This window comes from Mobula hypostoma, chromosome 9 (assembly GCF_963921235.1).
Source record: "Mobula hypostoma chromosome 9, sMobHyp1.1, whole genome shotgun sequence".
Taxonomy (NCBI): domain Eukaryota; kingdom Metazoa; phylum Chordata; class Chondrichthyes; order Myliobatiformes; family Myliobatidae; genus Mobula; species Mobula hypostoma.
The window spans coordinates 4428558-4451753 of record NC_086105.1 but is presented as its reverse complement, the minus strand read 5'-3'; the positions used below and the strand labels follow the sequence as shown (position 1 = coordinate 4451753).

General features: G+C 44.9%; 2 protein-coding genes across 10 annotated transcripts in view; both read right to left on the bottom strand.

Moving 5' to 3' along the window:
* Nucleotides 1–5409, bottom strand: part of LOC134352218 (cholinephosphotransferase 1-like) — a 37194-nt gene extending 31785 nt beyond the window's left edge. The window contains exons 1-2 of the mRNA XM_063059512.1: nt 5365–5409; nt 407–949 (exon numbers count right to left, since the gene is read on the bottom strand). Of these exons, the coding sequence (XP_062915582.1) occupies nt 407–949; nt 5365–5409 (588 nt within the window). The remainder of the gene's footprint in view (nt 1–406; nt 950–5364) is intronic.
* Nucleotides 5410–6288: 879 nt separating this feature from the next.
* The window catches only part of mybpc1 (myosin binding protein C1), a 158281-nt gene continuing 141373 nt past the window's right edge, over nt 6289–23196 (bottom strand). For 8 of the 9 annotated variants that reach the window (XM_063057633.1, XM_063057634.1, XM_063057636.1 and 5 more), the window contains 2 exons: nt 19321–19507; nt 6289–7381 (listed from right to left, as the gene is read on the bottom strand). In XM_063057633.1, coding sequence (XP_062913703.1) covers nt 7284–7381; nt 19321–19507 — 285 coding nt within the window. In that variant the 3' untranslated portion in view covers nt 6289–7283. Of the gene's footprint in view, nt 7382–11308; nt 11349–19320; nt 19508–23196 lie in introns of all 9 variants that reach the window. The other variant, XM_063057635.1, reaches the window with a different exon arrangement.

Here is a 23196-nt window from a genome sequence, read left to right as displayed (position 1 = left end):
GAAGGATATGGAGGGCTATGGTCTGGGTGCAAGTCAATGGGACTCGGCAGATTAATAGTTTGGCATGGACTGGATGGGCCAAAGGGCCTGCTTCTGGAAATTTCCGTAGCACCCCAAACCAGGCACTCTGGTCACCCAGCACTCCGGGGTACCCTGCTTGGTCCGCTCTACCCCTACTCCAGGGTTTGTCAGCCCCCGTCACCCAAAAGGAACCTATCAATCTCCACCCACACATGGGGCACAGTCATACCACACCCAAAGGGACCCAAACATCCATAACCACGGGAAGCCAAAGACAGCTGCACCTTAGGGCCCAGTAAAACCCGCCACCCACGGGACAATGAGCTCCCCCCGCCCCCGGGTCCAGTCAACACCCTAGCCAAAGGGACACATCAGGCACCCTTACCCGCTCGGTGCCGCTGGGGCAGTAGTAGACCAGCAGCAGGGTACTCAGAACGTTGGTGGCGAGTCCGATCAGAGTGATGGTGTTGGGCGCCAGCCAGGTGGGAACCAGCTCCAGCAGCCATCCCCAGAATAGCTGCAGCGGCGGCTCCAAAAGCGAGCGGCCAGACGCGCGGTACCTGTGCTCCTCCAGTCGCTTCAGCTGCGCCTCGCTCAGCGGCCGCAGCCAACCTACACCCATCTCCCGACTGCGAGCGCAACCTAGCCCCAGGCCGCGGCCCGTCACTGGGCGGGGCCACGTGACCAGCGACAGACCCCACATCACCAGGGCGGGGCAGAGCCAGCGGCAATAGGTGGGATCTGCGTTGACCGATGGCCAGTGACTAGTTTTAGACCAATAGAACGGAGGCGTACGACAGTAGGCGGGTTCTACGTGCCAGACGACGGGGGCGCCACAACACAGTGGGCGGAACCGTGTTAACTGACAGACCTGGAGCGGTGACTGAGAAAGGAGGGCGGGGTTTGGGGAAGAGAACAGGGGCGTGGCCTGTGTGGAGAGGCGGGGCCATGTGGGTTGAGAGGGCGGAGGTGTTGCGGAAATCAGGCTGCAGGTGCGAGGGTAGGTAGTGGATACAGAAGAGAGGAAATTGTGTGGACTAGGTTAAGGCTGGGACACTGTGCATTAAACAAAACATTGAAAATGATAGGGAAACACCAGGCAGGATTGTGTGAGGGATGTCAGGAAGAGGAGTCAGTAGAACATGTAGTTCTGTGTTGCAGGAAGTATGGCAGACAGAGAGAGATGATGAGAATTAAACTAAGGGAATTGGGGGTGCAGGAATTCACATTAAAAGGGTTGCTGGGCATGGGTGAGAAAGCACAGGTTAGGGTATTTTTAGCTTTCTTAAGGGGTACAGGGGTTTTTTATAGGATATGACAGATAAACAGGAATAGGGTACTAGGATGGCCAAAGATGGGAGGATAAAGTGTAGGTTAGGGTATGTATGTGTGTGTGTGATGGGGTGAAGGGATTTAGAATGTGCGTCTATTGCACACTCTGGAGCAGAAGGTGGCGGTAATGCACCATTACGCTGGGTGCCAACCGCCATAAAACAAGACACAGACAGACAGGAAATCGGACTGGTTCCCCAACTACTTCCCTGCAACCAATCAATCAGCGGCACATCCCTAATCACTACAGTTTAGCAATATTAGTTCATACTAATGGAGTTTGTCTCTTCTTGTTCTGCCTGATATGGAAACTGAGGCTCACCGGTGCCTCTACTTCCTTAGCAGGCTAAAGAAATTCAGTATGTCCTTTTCAACTCTTACTAACTTTTAACATATAACATATAAAAATTAGAGCATGGAAACAGGCCATCTCGGCCCTTCTAGTCCGTGCTGAACTCTTACTGTCACCTGGTCCCACTGACCTACACTCAACCCATAACCCTCCATTCCTTTCCTGTCCATATATCTATCCAATTTAACTTTAAACGACAACATCGAACCTGCCTCAACCACTTCTGCTGGAAGCTCATTCCACACAGATACCACTCTCTGAGTAAAGAAGTTCCCCCTCATGTTACCCCTAAACTTTTGTCCTTTAACTCTCAACTCATGTACTCTTGTTTGAATCTTCCCCACTCTTAATGGAAAAAGCCTATTCAGGTCAACTCTATCAATCCCCTTCATAATTTTAAATACCTCTATCAAGTCCCCTCTCAACCTTCTACGCTCCAAAGAATAAAGACCCAACTTGTTCAACCTTTCTCTGTAACTTAGGAGATGAATCCCAGGCAACATTTTAGTAAACCTCCTCTGTACTCTCTCAATCTTATTGACATCTTTCCTATAATTTGGTGACCAGAACTGTACACAATACTCCAAACTTGGCCTTACCAATGCCCTATACAATTTCAACATTACATCCCAACTCCTATACTCAATGCTCTGATTAATAAAGGCCAGCATACCAAAAGCTTTCTTCACCACCCTATCCACATGAGATTCCACCTTCAGGGAACTATGCACCATTATTCCTAGATCCCTCTGTTCTACAGCATTCTTCAATGCCCCACCATTTACCATGTATGTCCTGTTTTGATTAGTCTTACCAAAATGTAGCACCTCACATTTTTCAGCATTAAACTCCATCTGCCATCTTTCAGCCCACTCTTCTAACTGTCCTAAATCTCTCTGCAAGCTTTGAAAACCTACCTCATCATCCACAACTCCACCTATCTTAGTATCATCTGCATACTTACTAATCCAATTTACCACCCCATCATCCAGATCAGTAATATATATGACAAACAACATTGGACCCAGTACAGATGAGGCACACCGCCACACACCGTCCTCCAATCTGACACACAGTTATCCACCATTACTCTCTGGCGTCTCCCATCTAGCCACTGCTGAATCCATTTTACTACTTCCATATTAATGCCTAACGATTGAACCTTCCTAACTAACCTTCAGTGTGGAACCTTGTCAAAGGCCTTACTGAAGTCCATATAGACAACATCCACCGCTTTACCCTCGTCAACTTTCCTAGTAACCTCATCAAAAAATTCAATAAGATTTGACAAAACATGACCTTCCACGTACAAATCCATGTTGACTGTTCCTAATCAGACCCTGTCTATCCAGATAATTATATATACCATCTCTAAGAATGCTTTCCATCAATTTACCCACCACTGGCGTCAAACTCACAGGCTGATAATTGCTAGGTTTACTCTTAGAACCCTTTTTAAACAATGGAACCATGTGAGCAACACGCCAATCCTCCGGCACCATCCCCGTTTCTGAATGACATTTGAAATATTTCTGTCAGAGCCCCTGCTATATCCACACTAACTTCCTTCAAGGTCCTCGGGAATATCTTGTCCGGACCCAGAGACCTATGCACTTTTATATTCCTTAAAAGTGCCAGTACTTCCTCTTCTTTAATTGTCATACTTTTCATAATTACCCTTCTTGTTTCCTTTAACTTACACAATTCAATATCCTTCTCCTTAGTGAATACCGAAGAAAAGAAATTGTTCAAAATCTCCCCCATCTCTTTTGGCTCCGCACATAGCCGTCCACTCTGATTCTCTAAGGGACCAATTTTATCCCTCACTATCCTTTTGGCTATTTATATAACTGTAGAAACCCTTTGGAGTTATTTTCACCTTACTTGCCAAAGCAGCCTCGTATCTTCTTTTATCTTTTCTAATTTCTTTCTTAAGATTCTTTTTACATTCTTTATATTCCTCGAGTAACTCATTAACTCCAAGCTGCTGATATTTATTGAAGATCCCTCTCTTTTTCCGAACCAAGTTTCCGATATCCCTTGAACACCATGGCTCTCTCCAACTTTTAACCTTTCCTTTCAACCTAACAGGAACATAAAGATTCTGAACCCTCAAAATTTCACCCTTAAATGACCTCCATTTCTCTATTACATTCTTCCCATAAAACAAATTGTCCCAATCCACTCCTTCTAAATCCTTTCGCATCTCCTCAAAGTTAGCCTTTCTCCAGTCAAAAATCTTAATCCTATGTCCAGTCCTATCCTTCTCCATAATTACACTGAAACTAATGGTATTGTGATCACTGGACCCGAAGTGCTTCCCAACACATACCTCTGTCACCTGCCCTATCTCATTCCCTAACAGGAGATCCAACACTGCCCCTTCTCTAGTTGGTACCTCTATGTGTCGCTCCAAAAATGTTGCAAACTCCAAACCATCCAGCCCTTTTATAGAATGGGCTTCCCAGTCCATGTGTGGAAAATTAAAATCTCCCACAATCACAACCTTGTGCTTACTACAAATATCTGCTACCTCCTTACAAATTTGCTCCTCCAGTTCTCGGTCCTCATTAGTTGGTCTATAATACACCTCTATAAGCATCACTACACCTTTCCTATTCCTCAATTCCACCCAAATAGCCTCCCTAGACGAGCCCTCTAATCTATCCTGCCAGGGCACCTCTGTTATATATTCTCTGACAAACTATATATATATATATATTCAAATTCAAAAAACTTTATTGTCATTCTAACCATACGTCAGCTCTGCAGGGCAGAATGAGACAGCGTTTCTCAGGAGCAGTGCAATCATAACATAACAAAACGCAACACTAAATAATAAACATAACAATAAATAGTAAAACACAACAGCCACATGTCAGTTAAAATCAGTTATAAGTGTCCAGTGCAAGTTAAAAGTGTCCAAAGCAGAGTTAGGTGGAGCAGCTATTTAGCAGTCTGACTGCCTGTGGGAGGAAGCTGTTTAGTAGCCTTGTGGTTTTAGTTTTGATGCTCCTGTAACGTTAGCCTGATGGCAGAAGAACAAACAGTTCATGGAGAGGGTGTGAGGGGTCTTTAATGATGTACCGTGTCTTCTGGAGGCATCGACTCTGAAAGAGGTCTTGGACAGAAGGTAGGGAGACCCCAATAACCTTCTCTGCTCCCCTAACCACCCTCTGCAAGCCTTTTTTGTCGACAACACTGCAGCTGGAGTACCAGGTTGTGATGCAAAAGGTCACCACACTCTCAACCACGCCTCTGCAGAATGTAGTTAAGATGTTAGTGGGAAGTGATGCTTGTTTAAGCTTCCTCAGAAAGTTCAATCTCTGCTGGGCCCGTTTCACAATCCCAGTAGTGTTCCTGGACCAGGTGAGATTGTCTGAGATCTGAACCCCAAGGAACTTGATGTTTTCCACTCTCTCCACTGTGGAGCCGCGTATATATGTTATATACTAACTTTTATTGATGAACCATAGAAAGCATTCTGTCCAGATTCATCACAGCTTGTTACAGCAACTATCCTGCCCATAGCCATTCACATGAGGCTGCTTAACAAGACAAGAACCCATGACATTACAAGGAAGATTAGCGTGGACAGAGGTTTGGCTGACCAGCAGAAGGCAGAGAGGGAATAAAGGGGGCCTTTTCTGGTTGACTACCAGTGACTGATGTTGTTTCACAAGGAGTTGGTGTTGGGTCCACATATCATATGTCAATGATCTGGATGACAGAATTGATAGCTTTGTGGCCAAGTTTGAAAACGATTCAAAGATAGGTGGAGGGGCAGGGCAGTGTTCAGGAAACCGGGGGGGGGGGTGGTCTGCAGGAGGACAGATTAGGCAAATGGGCAAAGAGTGGCAGATGGAATACAGTGTAGGGAAGGTCAAGGCTATGCACTTTGCCAAATTATTTTCTAAATGGGGAGCAAATTTAGAAATTGGAGGTGCAAAGAGTTAGGATTAGAAATGAGAGCATGCTGTGATTGTGTTGGAAGCATGGCAACACTACAGGCTGCACCAGCACAATCCTTACTGATTTGATTTGAGGTAAATGTTGCATTTCACTGCATATACCTGTGACAAATTATGAGGGCATGGATTTTAGTAAGTGGTTTGACAAACTCCCTCAGGGAGGCTCACCCAGAAGAGTAAGATGCACAGGGTCTATGTTTTGATTCAGAACTGTCTCGTGCACAGAGGACAGACGGTAGTGGTTGAAGGGACTGAAGCTGAAGTTCTTTAATTAGCGGAGTTCTACAGGGATCTGAGTTGGGACCTCTGCTGTTTGTGAGGTATATAAATAACCTAAATGAAAATGTAGATGGGTGGGTTAGTAATTTTGCAGATGATATCACAGTTGATGGAGTTGTGGATAGTGGTAAAGAATACAGCACGATATCGATCAGTTGCAGATATGGGCTGAGAAATGGCAGATAGACTTTAACTCAGATAAATGTGAGATGTTGCACTTCAGTAGGACAAATGCAAGGTTCCTGTGCTAGACTGTTCTATGTTCCAGGTAAAGCTAATCTTTAATCAACAACCAATGCAGAAAATATACACAGTTGAATTCATTTTAAATTATTTATTTGTAATTTTCAAAGCCAGCTTTCATGCAATAAAGATATTACAGCACTTTACAACAGTTTAGACAAGGTACTGGTTGACCTGTTAGCCAACAGGAGATTAGATAGAATATTTAAAATAGTGAGGAGTTTACAAAACATGGATAAAGAGAAACATTTTCCCCTGGATTCTAGTTCAGAATCTGCAGAGGAGGTCACGGTCTGAATTTCAGCTGAGCCAGTGAATGGGAATATCTCATGATAGTTCACCTGAACAAAGGACTCAGATGGGATCTGTGCACAGCAGTAACACCAGACATTCAGACCGTGGTTAGACTCTGAAAGAAATCCTCAAGCTAACATATTTGACAAAGGCAGCCTATGAATGTACAGACTTTGTTAGCACACACCTTACAAATATTTATAGCTTTGGGTTAGATTTGAATGAAGAGACTGTAAAATCATTGCAGCATTATCTCAATCTCTCAATTCAGCATGCAAGACTTAACTTTGCTATTTCATTGATGGCCAAGTCAAAAATTACAGATATAGAAACAAAACCTAATTCCTTCCCCCACTGTCCACCCTTATGAAAAAATAACTCATTTTGTAGATGCTGGAAATCCAGAGTAACACACATAATATGCTGGAAGGATTCAGCAGGTCAGCCAGCATCCACGGAGAGGAATAAAAGAGTTGACATTTCAGTCCAAGACTCTCCTGGCCCAGTGAAGGGTCTTGTCTAAAACGCTGTCTCTCTATTCCCCTCCAGAGATGCTGCCCGACCTGCTGAATTCCTCCAGCATTTTCTGTTCATTTTGTTACACTATTGTGCTGATATGTTAAAAGGTTTCAGAATCCTGGCCAGTGTATACACTGCATGTTGACAGTTCAAAGCCAAAACATTGCAAGCCCGTGTACGTTGAAAGCGCTGCCAAACTCTAATGAGAAGCTACAACCACATTGTGATGGAGAAGAGGGACAAGCAGTTGTCAACACACATCATGGCGACCATCATTCCTTGTGGGGTAACGTTTTCATTGTGCCCACATACAGGTCAATAATGTTTAGTGGCATCCCTTGCATCATCAGCTCGTGGAACTGGAAGCCACCTGCACGATAAGAAACAAGGCTTCAGAATGACCGGTGTGCAAGTGGCAAGTTCTCTCATCAGAAATTGTTCACAAACATAAGATGGGGCAGCAACAGTCATCCAGGCACCAATACCATCTTTACAGCCATTTGGCCCCCCACTCAGCCAGCAATTCACCCTTTTTAAATTCTTAAGAAGAACAACTTACAGCAAAAGGGCTTTTAATGAACGGGTGTAACATCTTAATCTTCTGCCAGGCTCGGCCCCCCATTGCCGCTGGCCTCCCCACCACCAAGGACATCTTCAAAATGTAATGTCTCAAAAAAGGCAACACTCATCATGAAGGAACCTCGCCACGCGGGACAGGCCCTCTTCTCATGGCTGCCATCAAAGAGCAGCTACAGGAGCCTGAAGACACACACTCAATGTCTCAGGAACAGCTTCTTCCCCTCCGCCATCAGATTTCTGAATCAGAATCAGGTTTATTAACACCGGCAAGTGTCATGAAGTTTGTTAACTTAGCAGCAGCAGTTCAATGCAATACACGATAATAAACAAGTAAATCATTTACTGTAAGCATATATATGTATATTAATTAGATTAAAAATAGTACAAAAACAGAAATAATATATATTTTTAAAATGAGGTAGTGTTCAAGGGTTCAATGTCCATTTAGGAATTGAATGGCAGAGGGGAAGAAGCTGTTCCTGAATCGCTGAGTGTGTGCCTTCAGGCTTCTGTACCTCCTACCTGATGGTAACAGTGAGAAAAGGGCATGCCCTGGGTGCTGGAGGTGCTTAACAATGGATGCTGCCTTCCTAAGGCACTGCTCCTTGAAGATGTCTTAGATACTACGGAGCCTAGCACCCAAGATGGAGCTGACGAATTTTACAACTTTCTGTAGCTTGTTTTGATCCTGTGCAGTAGCCCCCCCCACCACCCCCCCCCGTACCAGCCTGTCAGAATGGATGTTGAATCCATAGACACTAGCTCACTACTTTTGTACAATATATAATATTTTATATATATATTTCTTATTGTAAATTATAGAAAATGTAATGTATTGCACTGTAATGCTGCTGCAAAACAACAAGTTTCATGACATATATTAGTGATAATAAGCCTGATTCTGACCCTGATTCAAACACAAGAGACTCTGCAGATGCTGGAAATTCAGAGAAGCACACACACCATGCTGGAGAAACTCAGCAGGTCAGGCAGCATCTATGGAGGGGAATAAACAGCTGATGTTTTGGGCTGAGACCCTTCATCAGGACTGGGAAAGAAACTAGAAGGAAAAGAAAGAGAAATGTTCTCTTTCCCCTACCTTCCTATCCTGTCCTGATGAAGAGTCTCATATCTGTGTAACCGAAAGACATCACAGACCACAGGTATAGTCTGGATTCTGGCCTCTTCCTCTTCCTTTCCAGCCCTGGTGAAGAGTCTCAGCCTGAAACGTCAACTGCTTTCAGCTCTCCATAGCTGCTGCCTGACCTGCTGAGTTTCTCCCACATTTTGTGTGTGTTGCTCTGGATTTCCAGCATTTGCGGAATCTCTTGTTGTAAGGTAATAATAGTTATTGAACCTGCTGGTATGGGACTTAAGGCTCCTGTACCCCCTGCCCGATGGCAGTAGAAAAGAAGATGGCCTGGATGGTGGGGGTTGTTGACGATGGATGCTGTTGTACTGTGACAGTGCTCCTTGTAGATGTGCTCAATGGTGTGGTGGGCTTTTCATGTGATGGACTGGGCTGTATCCTCTAATTTCTGTAGACCTTTCTGTTCCTGGGCATTGGTGTTTTCTTACCATGCCGTGCAAGATTTGTCAGGTAAATGTTGAAATAAGGAAAAGTTTAAAGAAACAGAACAAGCGATTCCCTCTTACTTTGTCCCATCCCTGAACGATGAGTTTTAAACGAACATTATCAAGGGGTTTACCAGCTTACCGAGGTCAGACAAGCCTCCAAGTCCAACTCCTGCCATTTTCACCAAAACAGCTTCCGTATAGTTTCCATGAGGTTCCATTCGGAAATAGTTAAAATGCTGGAGATCGGCATTAGTTTGAAATAGGTGTTAAAATGGTGATGTTACTACATCATCTGTTCCTATGAGCAGATATCCCATTATGTTGGACAATGAAGAGTAGGCCACACACACAGTGGAACCAATTCCCCTCTCAGGTGCAAGGGCCCAAGTGCTAAATATGCCACTATGGCAGGAGACTGAGATTTACTCCAGGGAAGGATTGCATGTGTCTGCCCATGGGGATACCATCTACCATGGTCCACAGTCTTCGTCATGACAGGAGACTGAAATTTACTCCAGGGAAGGGTTGCGTGTGTCTGCCCATGGGAATACCTTCTATTATGGTCTCTGTGTAATCACAGGGGCTCCTGTTAGGGATATACTGATGTAGTTTGCTGTGTAAAGGTGCTCATTGTGAGAGATTATATATTAAAGATTAGCTTTATTTGTCATGTGTACATGGAAACATACAGTGAAATCCACTGCTTGTGTCAATGACTGACACAGTCCGAGGATGTACTGGAGGCAGCCAGCAAGTCTTGCTACACTTCCAGCACCAACATAACATGCCCACAGCTTACTAAGCCTCATCTGTCCGCCTTTGGAATGTGGGAGGAAACTGGAGCTCCCGGAGGAAATTCCTGTGGTCATGAGGAGAATGCACTAGCTCCTTACAGACAGCAGGAGATTGAACTCTGATCCGTGATCGCTGTAGAGTGACGCGCTAACTACACTGCCATACATCCTGTCATCTGTGTGAGGGAAGGACTTGTCAACATTTTGGGCCTTGATGCAGGGGTTCAAGACCTGAAGCACTGACTTGATAGAGATGTACAAGATGATAAGAGGCATAGACTGAGTGGAGAGCCAGAGACTTTTTCCCAGGGTGGAAATGGCTAATTCCAGGGGGCATCATTTTTAAGGTGATTGGTGGAAAGTATCGGAGCAGGGAGAATGGCAGAGGTGGGTGCCTGGAATGCACTGCCAGGGTGGTGTTAGAGGCAGATACATTAGGGACAATTAAGAGACTCTTAGATAGGTACATGGATGTAGGAGGGAAGGGTTATATTGATCTTGGAGTAGGTTAAAATGTCAGCACCACATCGTGAGCTGAAGGGCCTTCTACAGCTCAATGTTTTAAGATATGTTCTTTGTATGGTAGTTTCTTTACTTATGAACATAGAGGAAAGGGTTAGCTTGATCTTGGATTAGGTTACAAGGTCAGTACAAAGTTGTGGACTGAAGTCCCTGTACTGTGATGTAGAGATTCAGTGTGGAATTGGCCCTTCAGGGCGCGCCATCCAGCAGTCTTCTGATTTACCCTAGCCTAATCACAGGACAATTTACAATAACCAATTAATCTACTAACCGTGGCGCCCATCGTTCTATCTTTTGACCTGAAATGTTGACAGTTCCTTTCCTCCCACAGACGCTGCTTGACCCACAGAGATCTCCCAGCAGTGTGTCCATTGCTTATTCTCTATTAGCTTTTACTTTTGCCGGTACCTGCCTGAGGTTGTAATCCAAGTTCAACTTCTGTGCATTTACAGTGTGCTATGTGCTGTGTGCTGTTGGCAATGCGTTTTGCACCTTGGCTCTGGAGTAACACCTGTTTCATTTGGCTCTTCTAATATATAGTTGAATGACAATTAAACTTGAACTTGATTTGCTGCCAGTTAGACTTGGGCTCCGGAACAGGCAGACTTCAGATTGAGTTAATGAGCAACCAAACAGCTATGCTCTGGAGGGTTTTGAAAGGGCAGTAGTAGTCATGATGAATTAAGCACGTCTGATTGTAAGTCTCCATCAGAATTTAGCACTCTGCACCTTCTGCAGTACAAACAAGAGGAACTCAAGCCTCATAAAGCAAATGAGGCCAGAACTTATAAGCTTCATATGTTTTTGGTCATATGAAAGCTTACCTGGATGAACATATAGAAGCCACAAATCCTTACAGCGCAACTAAGGAAAGAAAAAGACACACTGTGAGACTTCAGCAGAGGAGAGTCAGAGCATGCAGCGGTGGAGATGACAGACTGGTAAAGGCAGCACCAGATAGCTTCCATGCAAACTGCAGGCAGGGGCACCAAGGAGGAACAGATGCCCAGAGGTGAGATGCTAAGGGTTTCGACACAGTTGCCAATTTAAAGCATGCATTCATGTTCAAAAGAAGTGTGAGCATTTGGCAGAGAGCCAGTCAGAATGAAGAATAGCAATGGTCTAAACCTCTGGAGAGTTGCAGATGGTGGATAAACATTGCACAGTGTTAAAACTACCTGCAAAGGGTTGATTATTTACATATTTTATTTACTTAGAGATACAGAACGGTAACAGCCCCTTCTGGAAAGATACATCCTACAGACAGGCTCAAAGTAGCCTGGTGCAATTCCAGACCATTTGATCCAATAGTTTGCAAAGTGTTGCTATACTATACCCACCTCACATGCTCTATCCCAACTGATGATAGCTGCTACCTATCACTGCAGTCACAGAGTCCTGGAGCACGACAGCTCAGAAGCAAGCCCTTTAGTCCATCTAGTCCCTGCCACACTGTTATTCTGCCTACTCCCATCGACTTGCACCAGACCACAGCCCTCCATATTACTCCCATCCATGTACTCGTCCAAATGTTGAAATTGAACCTGCGTCTACCACTTCCACTGGCAGCTCGTACCACACTCTCACCACCCTCTGGGTGAAGAAGATCCCCCTCACGTTCCCCTTAAACCTTTCACCTTTGGTCCTTAACCCATGACCTCTGTTTGCAATCTCACCGAACGTCAGAGAAAAAAGCCTGCTTGTATTTACCATATCTACTCCAATGATAAGTAAAACCTTAAGGAAATGGTAAGAAATGGAAATTCATTTCCCAATTTGGTAAGTAATTAAGTCAACCCACCATCTGCACTGCAGGGACAGAGGGCTGGCCAACCCGTCAACCTTCCATAAGACCTGGGGACACGGATCACCCTCTGACCTCTAACCATGAACTATGTCCTGGTCTTGAGCACAACTTCAAACTGTGACCTCCACTTACCAACCACTATCAAAGTGTCAACTCAAAGACCTTTAAATTCATCGGATTAGCCTAGCAGTTTTGGGGTTCACTGCCCAAGTGGTCTAACAACAAAAGTTCAGTCATGATTGTGCCTGTTTGAAAATACCCATATCATAAGTTATAGGAGCAGAATTAGGCCATTTGGCCCAGCAAGTCTGCTTTGCCATTTTATCATGGCTGATCCATTTTCCGTCTCAGCCCCAATCTCCTGCCTTCTCCCCGTATCCCTTCATGCCCTGAATCATGAAGAAATCTATCAACCTCTGCCTTAAATATACCCTGACTGTGGTAACAAAAAGTAACTTGCTATAAATAAAGATGTTAGTTGTATCAGGATAATGAAAGGTAATTGCTCTACCTTGAAGAGTGTTTGATGACTCTGGGCTTGTACGCACTGGAGTTTCGAAGAATGAGGGGGATCTCATTGAAACAGAATGGATGTGGAGCGGCTGCTTTCTATAGTGAGTGAGTCTAGGATCAAAGGGCACAACCTCAGAACAGAGGGTGTCTCTTTAGAACAGAAATGAGAAGGAATTTCTTTTGCCAGAGGGTAGTGACTCTGTGGAATTAATTACCACAGACAAGTCATTGGGTATATTTAAAACAAAGGTTGATAGGTTCTTGATTGGTGAGGGCATCAAAGGTTTTGGGAAGAAGGCAGGAGAACGGGGTTGAGAGGGATAATATATCAGCTGTGATGGAATGGCTGAGCAGACTCAATGGGCCAAATGGCCTAATTCTCTTCCTATGTCTAATGGTCTTATGGTTTTATGGTTTAACTATAGGAACCCCAGTGGCCGATTACCCTTTTCCAACAACTCTGACGTCCTAAGGATTCTGGTCAACAAGACTACCAATGACCCAGTGTGCAACAACACATGTATGTTCACTGCACAATTTCATTATGCACTTGGATGCACAAGAAACCTTTCAACAAGTTTTTTTTTGTTCCCAGGGAATTTCAATTCTGCTACCACTCCAAACGTTTAGCACAGTCACACAAATATTTGTTAGAATTCACTCTGGGAGGCAGGTCAGGTCAGAAAGTGGAAACCATAAGGAGATTTCCTTGCAATACCACTTTTCACTCCTACTGTGCATTGGCTGACTTAAATCTGCACGCCGACAGAGTCAAGCACCGTGTGTTCAGCCCAGACAGAGAATCGTTCCGCATGCGTCACGGTGCGTGCAGTAAAGTGTGACGATGCAGACATCTGTCGACCAGGTACTGTGATCCATGCAATATCCAACCGAGAGTTCATCACATCAGTTACCAATTACAAACACACACACACACACACACACACACACACACACGCACACATATACACACACACACATCGTGCACACACTCATTGTACACACACTTTACACACACACATATATGAACACACTTATCGTACACTCACTTTACACACATACACATCATGCACACATATCACATGAACACACACACATCATGCACATACTTTACACAAACACGCACACACAACAAATCAGAACAGAGTGTGACAGATTAACATCTAACAGGTGACAAGAGAAAATTACATAGAATAAACTTACATCAACAATATTTCATTTTGACTCTACCTTACCCAGAACAGTGTCAATCTATTGGACAATATGGAAAAGGGGTTGGGTGGGGGGAAGAGCTTCATATCCGATGGACTGGATAAAAGGGCCAGATACCAAGCCAAGGTCCCCACTATGATCAGAAAAGCCAAGCGTGACTTTCATATTGGATCCACACGTTCCATTTCAGTGAAGTTTGACAACAACAAACTCTTCAAATGTACAAATAAAATAACCGTCACAGCAACCGAACTTCCGTGTGGAGAGAAGCGAAGATTTGGGGCAAGTATTTGTTCTGAGAGTTGGTATTGTGTACAGGGTGTGTGCTGTCTTGTATGTGAAGAGTGGGAGTGAGAGAGAGAGCGAGAGAGAGAGAGAGAGAGAGAGAGCACGACTGAGAGAGTGAGAGAGTGACAGAGGGAGAGAGAAGTGAGAGAGAGAAATTGGGAGAGACTGGGAATGGGAGTGAGAGCGAGAGAGATGGGAGGGAGGGAGAGAGTGGTAGAGAGGGAGTAAGAAGAGGGGGGCAGACGGAGAGAAACAGAGCCAGAGGCAGAGAAGTGGAGAGAGGGAGAAGAAGAGGGACAGGGGGGGAGTGAGAGGAGAGAGACAGAGAAAGAGGTGGAGAGAGGGAGAAGGCGAGGGAGAGAGTGGGATTGAGAGGAGAGACAGACAGAGAGAGGGAGGGAGATGGTGGGGGGGGGAGAGAGAGACACACACACACACACAGAAAGTTTATAAAATGAGAGCCATTTTGTTGCAGTTGCAAATGTTGCTGGCAAGTTTAAACCAGGACAGCATTGCTCACGAGCACTGTTTACTCCAGTTTTCAGATTACGTACTGTATTGGTTTGCAAACTATTCCACGTGTACAAGAAAAAAAATAAAATTCAAGATTGTTTGATGCTATTTCCTATAAAGAAATGTAAGGAGAACAAAATAATTGTTACTCTGAATGAGATGCAGCACAGCAAAACACAATAAGATAAAGCACAAAATAATAATAATAAAACACAATAAATATAAATACATAAGATAGGTAACGTATATAGATTGTATGTATGTCCATAAGGTGACGCTCGGCGCAGGATTGCCTGTACATTTGGTGACTGACAGGAAATGAGAGAGTAGTGGTGGTTGAGGATGTGGAGGGGTGGGTTAGTGGGTGGAGGTGCCGATCAGCCTTACTACTTGTTTTTTTTTCATTCCTACTGTAAAACATGTAAGTGTTTTGAGTTTGTGGGTCCTGGCGTGGATGCTACTTAGCCTCCTGCAGGATGGGAGTGGGACAAACCGTCCATAAATAATCAATACATTTACCATAAAGTAACTGTGAAGTATCCATGCAGGGAATTTGGTGGCTAATACTCAAACATCTACCATTAATGAACAACGTCTTGCCATGACTTCCTTGCTCCTGTCGCTGGGCCCTGTATGGTTTTTTAAGTCAATCTTCAAGCTGTCTTGTCACTTTCGATGCTCTATATGCCAACCTCTCAGATTGCTGTTCCTGTACCCTCTGGTTAATATTACCTCTCCTTGTTCTTCCTACCGAGTAGAAAACTGTGTAAACCCAAGACATTCTGTCATGCTGATAGTCCTGAGCAACACACACAAAATGCTGGAGAAACAGCAGGTCAAGCAGCATCTATGGAGAGGAATAATCTGTCAGCATTTTGGGCCAAAACCCTTCATCAGTATTGGAAAGAATCATCAATTGAACATCAATTTCTGGTAATTTCTCCCCCTTCCTCTTTCTTTTTTAATTCCCCATTCTAGCTCCCCTTTCACCCCTTCTCTTCTCACCTGCCCATCACCTTCCTCTGGTTTTCCTCTTCATTCCCTTTTTCCCATGGTCCACTGTTCATACCTATCAGATTCTTTCTTCTTCATCCATTTACTTTTTTCACCTTTCACAACAGAACACAACAACAGCAGCAAAACAAGCCCCTTTCCTCCTCCCTCCCTCTCACCCACACAGAAGGACAGTCCTCCAGCTCCAGGTTTCGGCAATCGGGCTGCAACATCTGGACTTCCGATTAACCTTCAGGCTTTGAACTTCGGTATCAACCCTGGCTATCTGATGACAGGACCCCAAACGCCAGGCTCACTGACTGACCAGCCCTCATGCTCTCTCATACCTCTTCCTCACATGTGCATCCAATCTGGGACAATTTATTCCCCTCTATTGATGCTGCCTGAGTTGCTGAGTTCCTCAAATACATCACTACACATGCTTCTGTGTTAAGTTTCACCTGCTTTATGTGCCCCACCCCCTAACCTGTCCATACCCTGAAGTCTATTAACGTTCTTGTTTCAGTTCAGGGCATCTCTACAGTCACCCTAGTAGTTGTGCAACCCTCTCTCAGACCTTCCTGGATCTTCCTGTCTTCTTTCTGCTGTTATGTTTCCTTCACATGTTAGTTCAACGTCCTACAGCACCGGTGAGGACACGAAAACTCCTGACACAGCACATCCTCCAAATTACACTTCTGGATGTTCAACAGAAGCTGTCCCCCTGTGCTCTGGCACAGCCCAAGTTCTAATTCCGCTGCTGACAGTTTCACATGAACAGCATCGCATTCTCACAAAAATATCAATACTTGCCCTCAAAATAACTCCGCCATGGACGGTCCCAAGCCTGGCTGTGAATGGAGGGGGGTTGGACAAGGGGCTAGCAACCAAATCCCGTAAAAACCCAGTGCTACAGAAACACCAACAGACCTCAGCCCTGGGAAAGGAGGGATCTTCGAGGATGGGCTGCACCTGGAGACTGGCCCAGGACAGGGGTCTCTGGCGAGCTGCTGTCAGCGGCCTGTGCCCCAGTAGGGGTGAAGGGATAAAGTAAGTAAGTAAGCTCTCAAAATGTTTGAGTTAGCTGCCTTCTGCAACACTGTCCAAGGTAAAGTTTATTATCGAAGAACATATTGTCCTCTGAGATTTATTTTCTTGTGGACATTTACAGGAAAATAAAGAAGTACAGTACAACTTATGGAAAACTATACACAAACAAATACTGACAAACAACCCATGTGCAAAAAAGACATTATGCAAAAGGTAGATAAATCCCCCGGACCTGACATGATATTTCCTCGGACTTTGAGAAAGACTAGTGTAGAAATCGCAGGGGCCCTGGCAGAAATATTTAAAATGTCCTTAGCCATGGGTATGGTGCCGGAGGATTGGAGGGTAGCTCATGTTGTTCCGTTGTTTAAAAAAGGCTCCAAAAGTAAACCAGGTAATTACAGTGAGCCTAACATCATTAGTAGGTAAATTATTGGAAGGTGTTCTGAGAGATCAGATATACAAGTATTTGGACAGCCAAGGGCTGATTAAGGATAGTCAGCATGGCTTTGTGCGTGGTAGATCGTGTTTAACGAATCTTGTAGAGTTTTTCGAGGAAGATACCAAGAAAGTAGATGAAGGAAGGACTGTGGATGTTGTCTACATGGATTTTAGTAAGGCCTTTGACAAGGTCCCACATGGGAGGTTAGTTCAGAAGGTTCAGACACTAGGTATCCATGGAGAGGTCGTAAACTGGATTCGTAATTGGCTGTGTGGGAGAAGACAGAGAGTGGTGGTGGATGATTGCTTATCAGACTGGAGGCTTGTGACTAGTGGTGTGCCTCAGGGATCTGTGATGGGACCATTGTCATTTGCTGTCTATATCAATGATCTAGATAATAATGTGGTAAATCGGATCAGCAAGTTTGCTGATGACACTAAGATTGGAAGCATTGTAGACAGTGAGGAAGGCTTTCAAAGCTTGCAGAGGGATCTGGATCAACTGGAAAAATGGACCAGAAAATGGCAGATGGAATTTAATGCAGACAAGTGTGAGGTGTTGCATTTTGGAAGGACAAATCAAGGTAGGAGATACCCAGTAAATGGTAGGGCACTGAGGAGTGCGGAGGAACAAAGAGATCTGGGAGTTCAGATACATAATTCCCTGAAAGTGGCATCACAGGTAGACAGGGTTGTAAAGAAGGCTTTTGGCATCCTGGCATTCATAAATCAAAGTATTGAGTATAGGAGTTGGGATGTTATGGGGAGGTTGTTTAAGATGTTGGTGAGGCCAAATTTGGAGTATTATGTACAGTTCTGGTCACCTAACTATAGGAAGGATATCAGTAAGATTGAAAGAGCGCAGAGAAGATTTACTAGGATGTTGCCAGGTCTTCAGGAGTTGAGTTACATGGAAAGATTGAACAGGTTAGGACTTTATTCCTTGGAGCATAGAAGAATGAGGGGAGATTTGATAGAGGTTTGCAAAATTATGGGGGATATAGACAGAGTAAATGTGAATAGGCTCTTTCCACTTAGATTAGGAGAGATAAATACGAGAGGACATGGCTTTAGGGTGAAAGGGGAAAGGTTTAGGGGGAACATTAGGGGAAACTTCTTCACTCAGAGAGTGGTGGGAGTGTGGAACGAGCTGCCATCTGACATGGTAAATGCGGGCTCACTCTTAAGTTTTAAGAACAAATTGGATAGGTACATGGATGGGAGAGGTCTGGAGGGTTATGGACTGGATGCAGGTCAATGGGACTAGCGGAATAATGTTTCGGCACAGACTAGAAGGGCCGAATGGCCTGTTTTCTGTGCTGTAGTGTTCTATGGTTCTAAATAAAAAATAATACTAAGAATATGAGTTGTAGACTTGTGGCGTTCCTGAGATGAGTCTGTAGTTTGTGGAATCAGTTCAGAGTTGTGGTGAGTGAAGTTATCTACACCTGTTCAGTGTCCTCACCTTCACCCTACTTCAGTGTCAACCCGTTTTACCCCTCTGGAGAGAATACCTGGTTAAATCCATTTTTGTTCCTAAACCAAAGCATTCAGTGGCAGTCAGAACTGATGCATTTGCATGCTGTTACCATGCCAACTTAATTAGTTGGATAAAGGCTGGTGTAACCCAGACTAGGGTGCTTGAGGGTCTAAAGGTGAGTCTGCCTCTGATCTTTTTGGAGGATCATATGGAGATTAGGACTCAATACTCTCAGTGATGCTTGCCGACTCCAGTATTTCTTCATCACCTCTCTAAGTTCTAAATTAGTCTATGACTCTATGACTAAAGGCCCATGGAACATAGGCAAGGGTGCTTGAGGTCAGTCCACCTCTTTGCTATTCGGAGGCGATAACCTGAACTTGCATTTTCAGAAGCCATGTTCCCTTCACCTCCCCATCCACCACCCCCTGCCACCACCCCCCCATCCGCGTCACCCTGTCTCAGCTTTTAATTTAGAACTCAGAAAGGTGACGATGAAACGCTGAAATTGGCGGGTATCACTGTTCCCGGGATCTCACCTTTGACTTCCATCTTGCACTCCACTTCGTCCTCCCCGAGGTCATTGATGGCTTTACAGGTGTACATGCCTCCATCATACGGGCTGGGCTTGCGAATCTCCAGGGTGCAGACGCCCTGGTTGGAGAACATCCGGTAGCGAGGGTTGTTCTCGATCACTATTCGATTTTTCATCCAGGTTATTTTAGGCTAAATGGAACAAAATGGTTAATTGAAGTATTAAAGAAATATTGTGTTCATTATAGGCAGGATATAGGGACCAAAGTCAAAGGCTTTCTCTGTGCTGTTAATTCCAAGGTACAGGTAGTAATAGATGGACTATATTCTGACTGAAGGTCTTTTGACCAGTAGTGCTCTGAAGGGATCTTCTCCGGAATCCTTGCTCTTTGTGCTTTTTGGATGAGCACGTGGAAAGGTGGGTCAGTAAACCTGAAGATGACGCAAAGGTTAGTGTAGAAGGTTGTTAAGTTCCAACAGGACAAAGATAGGATGTAGAACTGGGCTGAGAAGCGGCAGATGAATTTCAATCCGGAAATGTCTGAAGCGATTCACTTTGGAAGGTCGAATTAGAAAGCAGAATGCAGGGTTAATGGCAGGATTCTTAGCAATGTGGAGGAACTGAAGGATTGATCTTGGGGTCCATGTCCATAGATTCCTCAAAGATGCAGCTCAAGTTGCCAGGTTGGTTAAGAAGGTGTATCGGCCTTCATTAGTTGGGGGATTGAGTTCAAGAGCCACGAGGTAATGTTGCAGCTCTAAGAAACTGGTCAGACCACACTCAGAGTATTGTGTTCAGTTTTGATCACCTCATTACAGGAAGGATGTGGAAGCTTTAGAGAGGGTGCAGAAGAGACTTACCAGGATGCTGGTCTGGTTTAGAAAGCATGTCTTATGTGGATAGGTTGAGTGAGCCAGGGCTTTTCTCTTTGGGATTAAGGATGATGAGAAGCAATTTAATAGAGGTATACAAGATGATAAGAACATATGTACAAGTGGATCTATGTGGGAGACACTTCATCCCAGGGTGGAAGTAGCTAATACGAGAGGACATAATTTTAAGGTGATTGGAGGAAAGTATAGGGGTAGGTTTTTTACACAGGGAGTGGTGGGTGTGTGGAACACCCTGCCAAGGATGGTGGTAGAGGCAGATACATTGGGGAAATTTAAGAGACACTTAGATAGGCACATGGATGATATAGAAAGATGGAGGGTTACGTGGGAGGGAAAGGTTAGACTGGTCTTGGAGTAGGTTACAAGTTTGGCACAACAAGGCAATATCCGAAGAATAAATAGGAGCATCCATTCATAATGGCGCAGTGGCCCAGTGAGTCACACCGTTGTCTCACTGCGCCAGAGAGCCGGGTTCAATCCTTACAGAGAAATGATTAAACATTAGCTGCCAGGGAGTCCCTGCTGGAGGGCTGGAGGGTATGGAGTGGGAGTGTTTAAATGGCAGGTGACAGGTCGTAGGCTGCGGCTACAAAGGGCGGAAAGGATCTGAGATTCAGATAACGATGAGCTTTATTTGTCACACGTACAATCGAAACATCAAAACGTACAGTGAAATGCATTGTTTGCATCACAGTCTGACGATGTGCTGGGGGCATCCCAGAAGTCTCATGCTTCCAATGCCAACATAGAACATGACAGCACAGTAAAGGCCCTTCAGCCAACGATGTTGTGCTGATCTTTTAACTTGTCGATCATTCCAACCTTTCCCTCCCACATAACCCTCCATTTTTCTTTCATCCATGTGCCGATCTAACAGTCTCTTAAATGTCCCTAATGTACCTGCCTCTATCACCATCCCTGGAAGGGTGTTCCACACCCCAGTACTTACTTCCGATCACCTTAAATGTCCCTAATGTGCCTGTCTCTACCACCACCCCTGGCAGCACGTTCCATGAATCCACTGTTCTGTGTGTAAAATTTTACTGACCCTAACCCGCACATTTTTGGACTGTGGGAGGAAACTGGAGCACCCAGAGGAAACGCAGGCTGTCACGGGGAGAACGTACAAACTCCTTACAGGCAGCGACGGTGGGGCTTGAAGCCTGATTGCTCGTGCAGTAATGCATTACGATATCAGCGTGGTTTGGAGACTTGCATGCCTCAATGACCCAGAGAGCTATGCTGGCTGGAGTCAGGGCTTTATGCTTTGGCTGTTGGTAGGATCACCCATGACAAACAGGTCAAAGAGTAGTGACCAGACTAAGAGTGGTCCACTGGTCCTCAGGTTTGGGGGTTCAGCTCAGGGCTAACAACCCTGACTGGCCAAACAAAATTGTTATGGAAACACTAATGAAGATGGAGGACCTTCATTACTGCCCTAAGCACCAGCGGTGTAACGGGCTGTATGTAAGATCACATGAAGGCAGATGAGATTATTTACACTGACCCCACAGCTGGGCATGAACTAGGTGGGCCATAGGACCTGTTTCAGTGCTGTGACTCTAAGATTTTATGTTCTTAGGCACAGGGAACAGAGCCTTCATGACCACATGAAGGTAGGTGGGATTATTTAGACTGGCATCATGGTTCCCATAGATGTGACGGGCCAAAGGGCTGGTTCCTGTGCTATAGAATTCCAGTTCTATTAAGACACAAGTGATTGCAGACACTGGAATCTGGAGTAACACAATATCTGCTGGAGAGCATCAGCGGGTTGAGCAGCTTCTGCGGCTGCGGTAGGGGTCGGTGAGGAAGGAAGTGTCAATGTTTCAGGTCGAAACCCTGCATCATCGAGAATTCCTTTCCTGCCATAGATGCCGCTCAACCTGCTGATTTCCTCCAGCGGATTGTCTGCACACTTCTACGGTCTAGAATGTTCTACTGCGGTCTTCCCTGTTGGAAATCCATTCAATGGCATCAAAACTAAGTGAAAGGTGACAGGGTAGGTAGCGGTTAACATAATGTTGGTTTGCAGGTGCAGCAGGCTATCAAGAAGGCAAATGGAATGTTGGCCTTCATTGCTCAAGAGATTGAATTTCAGAGCAGAGAGCTAATGCTGCAACTGTACAGGGTACTGGTGAGATCACACCACGAGTACTGCATGCAGTTCTGGTCTCCTTACTTGAAGAAGGATATACAGGCTTCAGAGGTGGTGCAGAGGAGGTTCACCAGGTTGATTCCAGAGATGAGGGGTTTAGACTATGAGGAGAGATTGAGTCACTTGGGACTGTACTCACTTGAATTCAGGAGAATGAGAGGAAATCATATAGAAACATATAAAATTATGAAAGGGATAGATAAGATGGAGGCAGGAAAGTTGTTTCCAATGGTAGGTGAGACTAGAACTAGGGGACATAGCCTGAAGATTCAGGAGAGTAGATTTAGGACGGAGGTGAGGAGGAACTGCTTTTCCCAGAGAATGGTGAATCTGTGGAATTCTCTGCCCAATGAAGCAGTGGAGGCTACCTCGGTAAATATATTTAAGACAAAGTTGGATAGATTTTTTCATAGTAGGGGAATTAAGTGTTGTGGGGAAAAGACAGGTAGGTGGAGATGAGTCCATGGTCAGATCAGCCATGATCTTACTGAATGGTGGGGCAGGCTCAATGGGCCGGATGGCCTACTCCTGCTCCTATTTCTTATTTTCTTATGTTCTTACAGAGCCAGCGATCCCTGATCAGGGTCCATTCCTGCTGTTGCCTGTAAGAAGTTTTGATGTTTTCCCTGTGACTGAGTGGGTTTCCTCAAGGTGCTCTGATTTCCTCCCACAGTCCAGCGATATACGGGACAGGGTTGGTAAGCTGTAGACCTGTTACATTGGTGCCGGAGGTGCAGTGACACTTTCACAGTCCTCACTGATTTGTAAATAACGCATTTCACCATATGCTTTGATGTACGTGACAAACAAAGCTAATCTTTAAATCTTT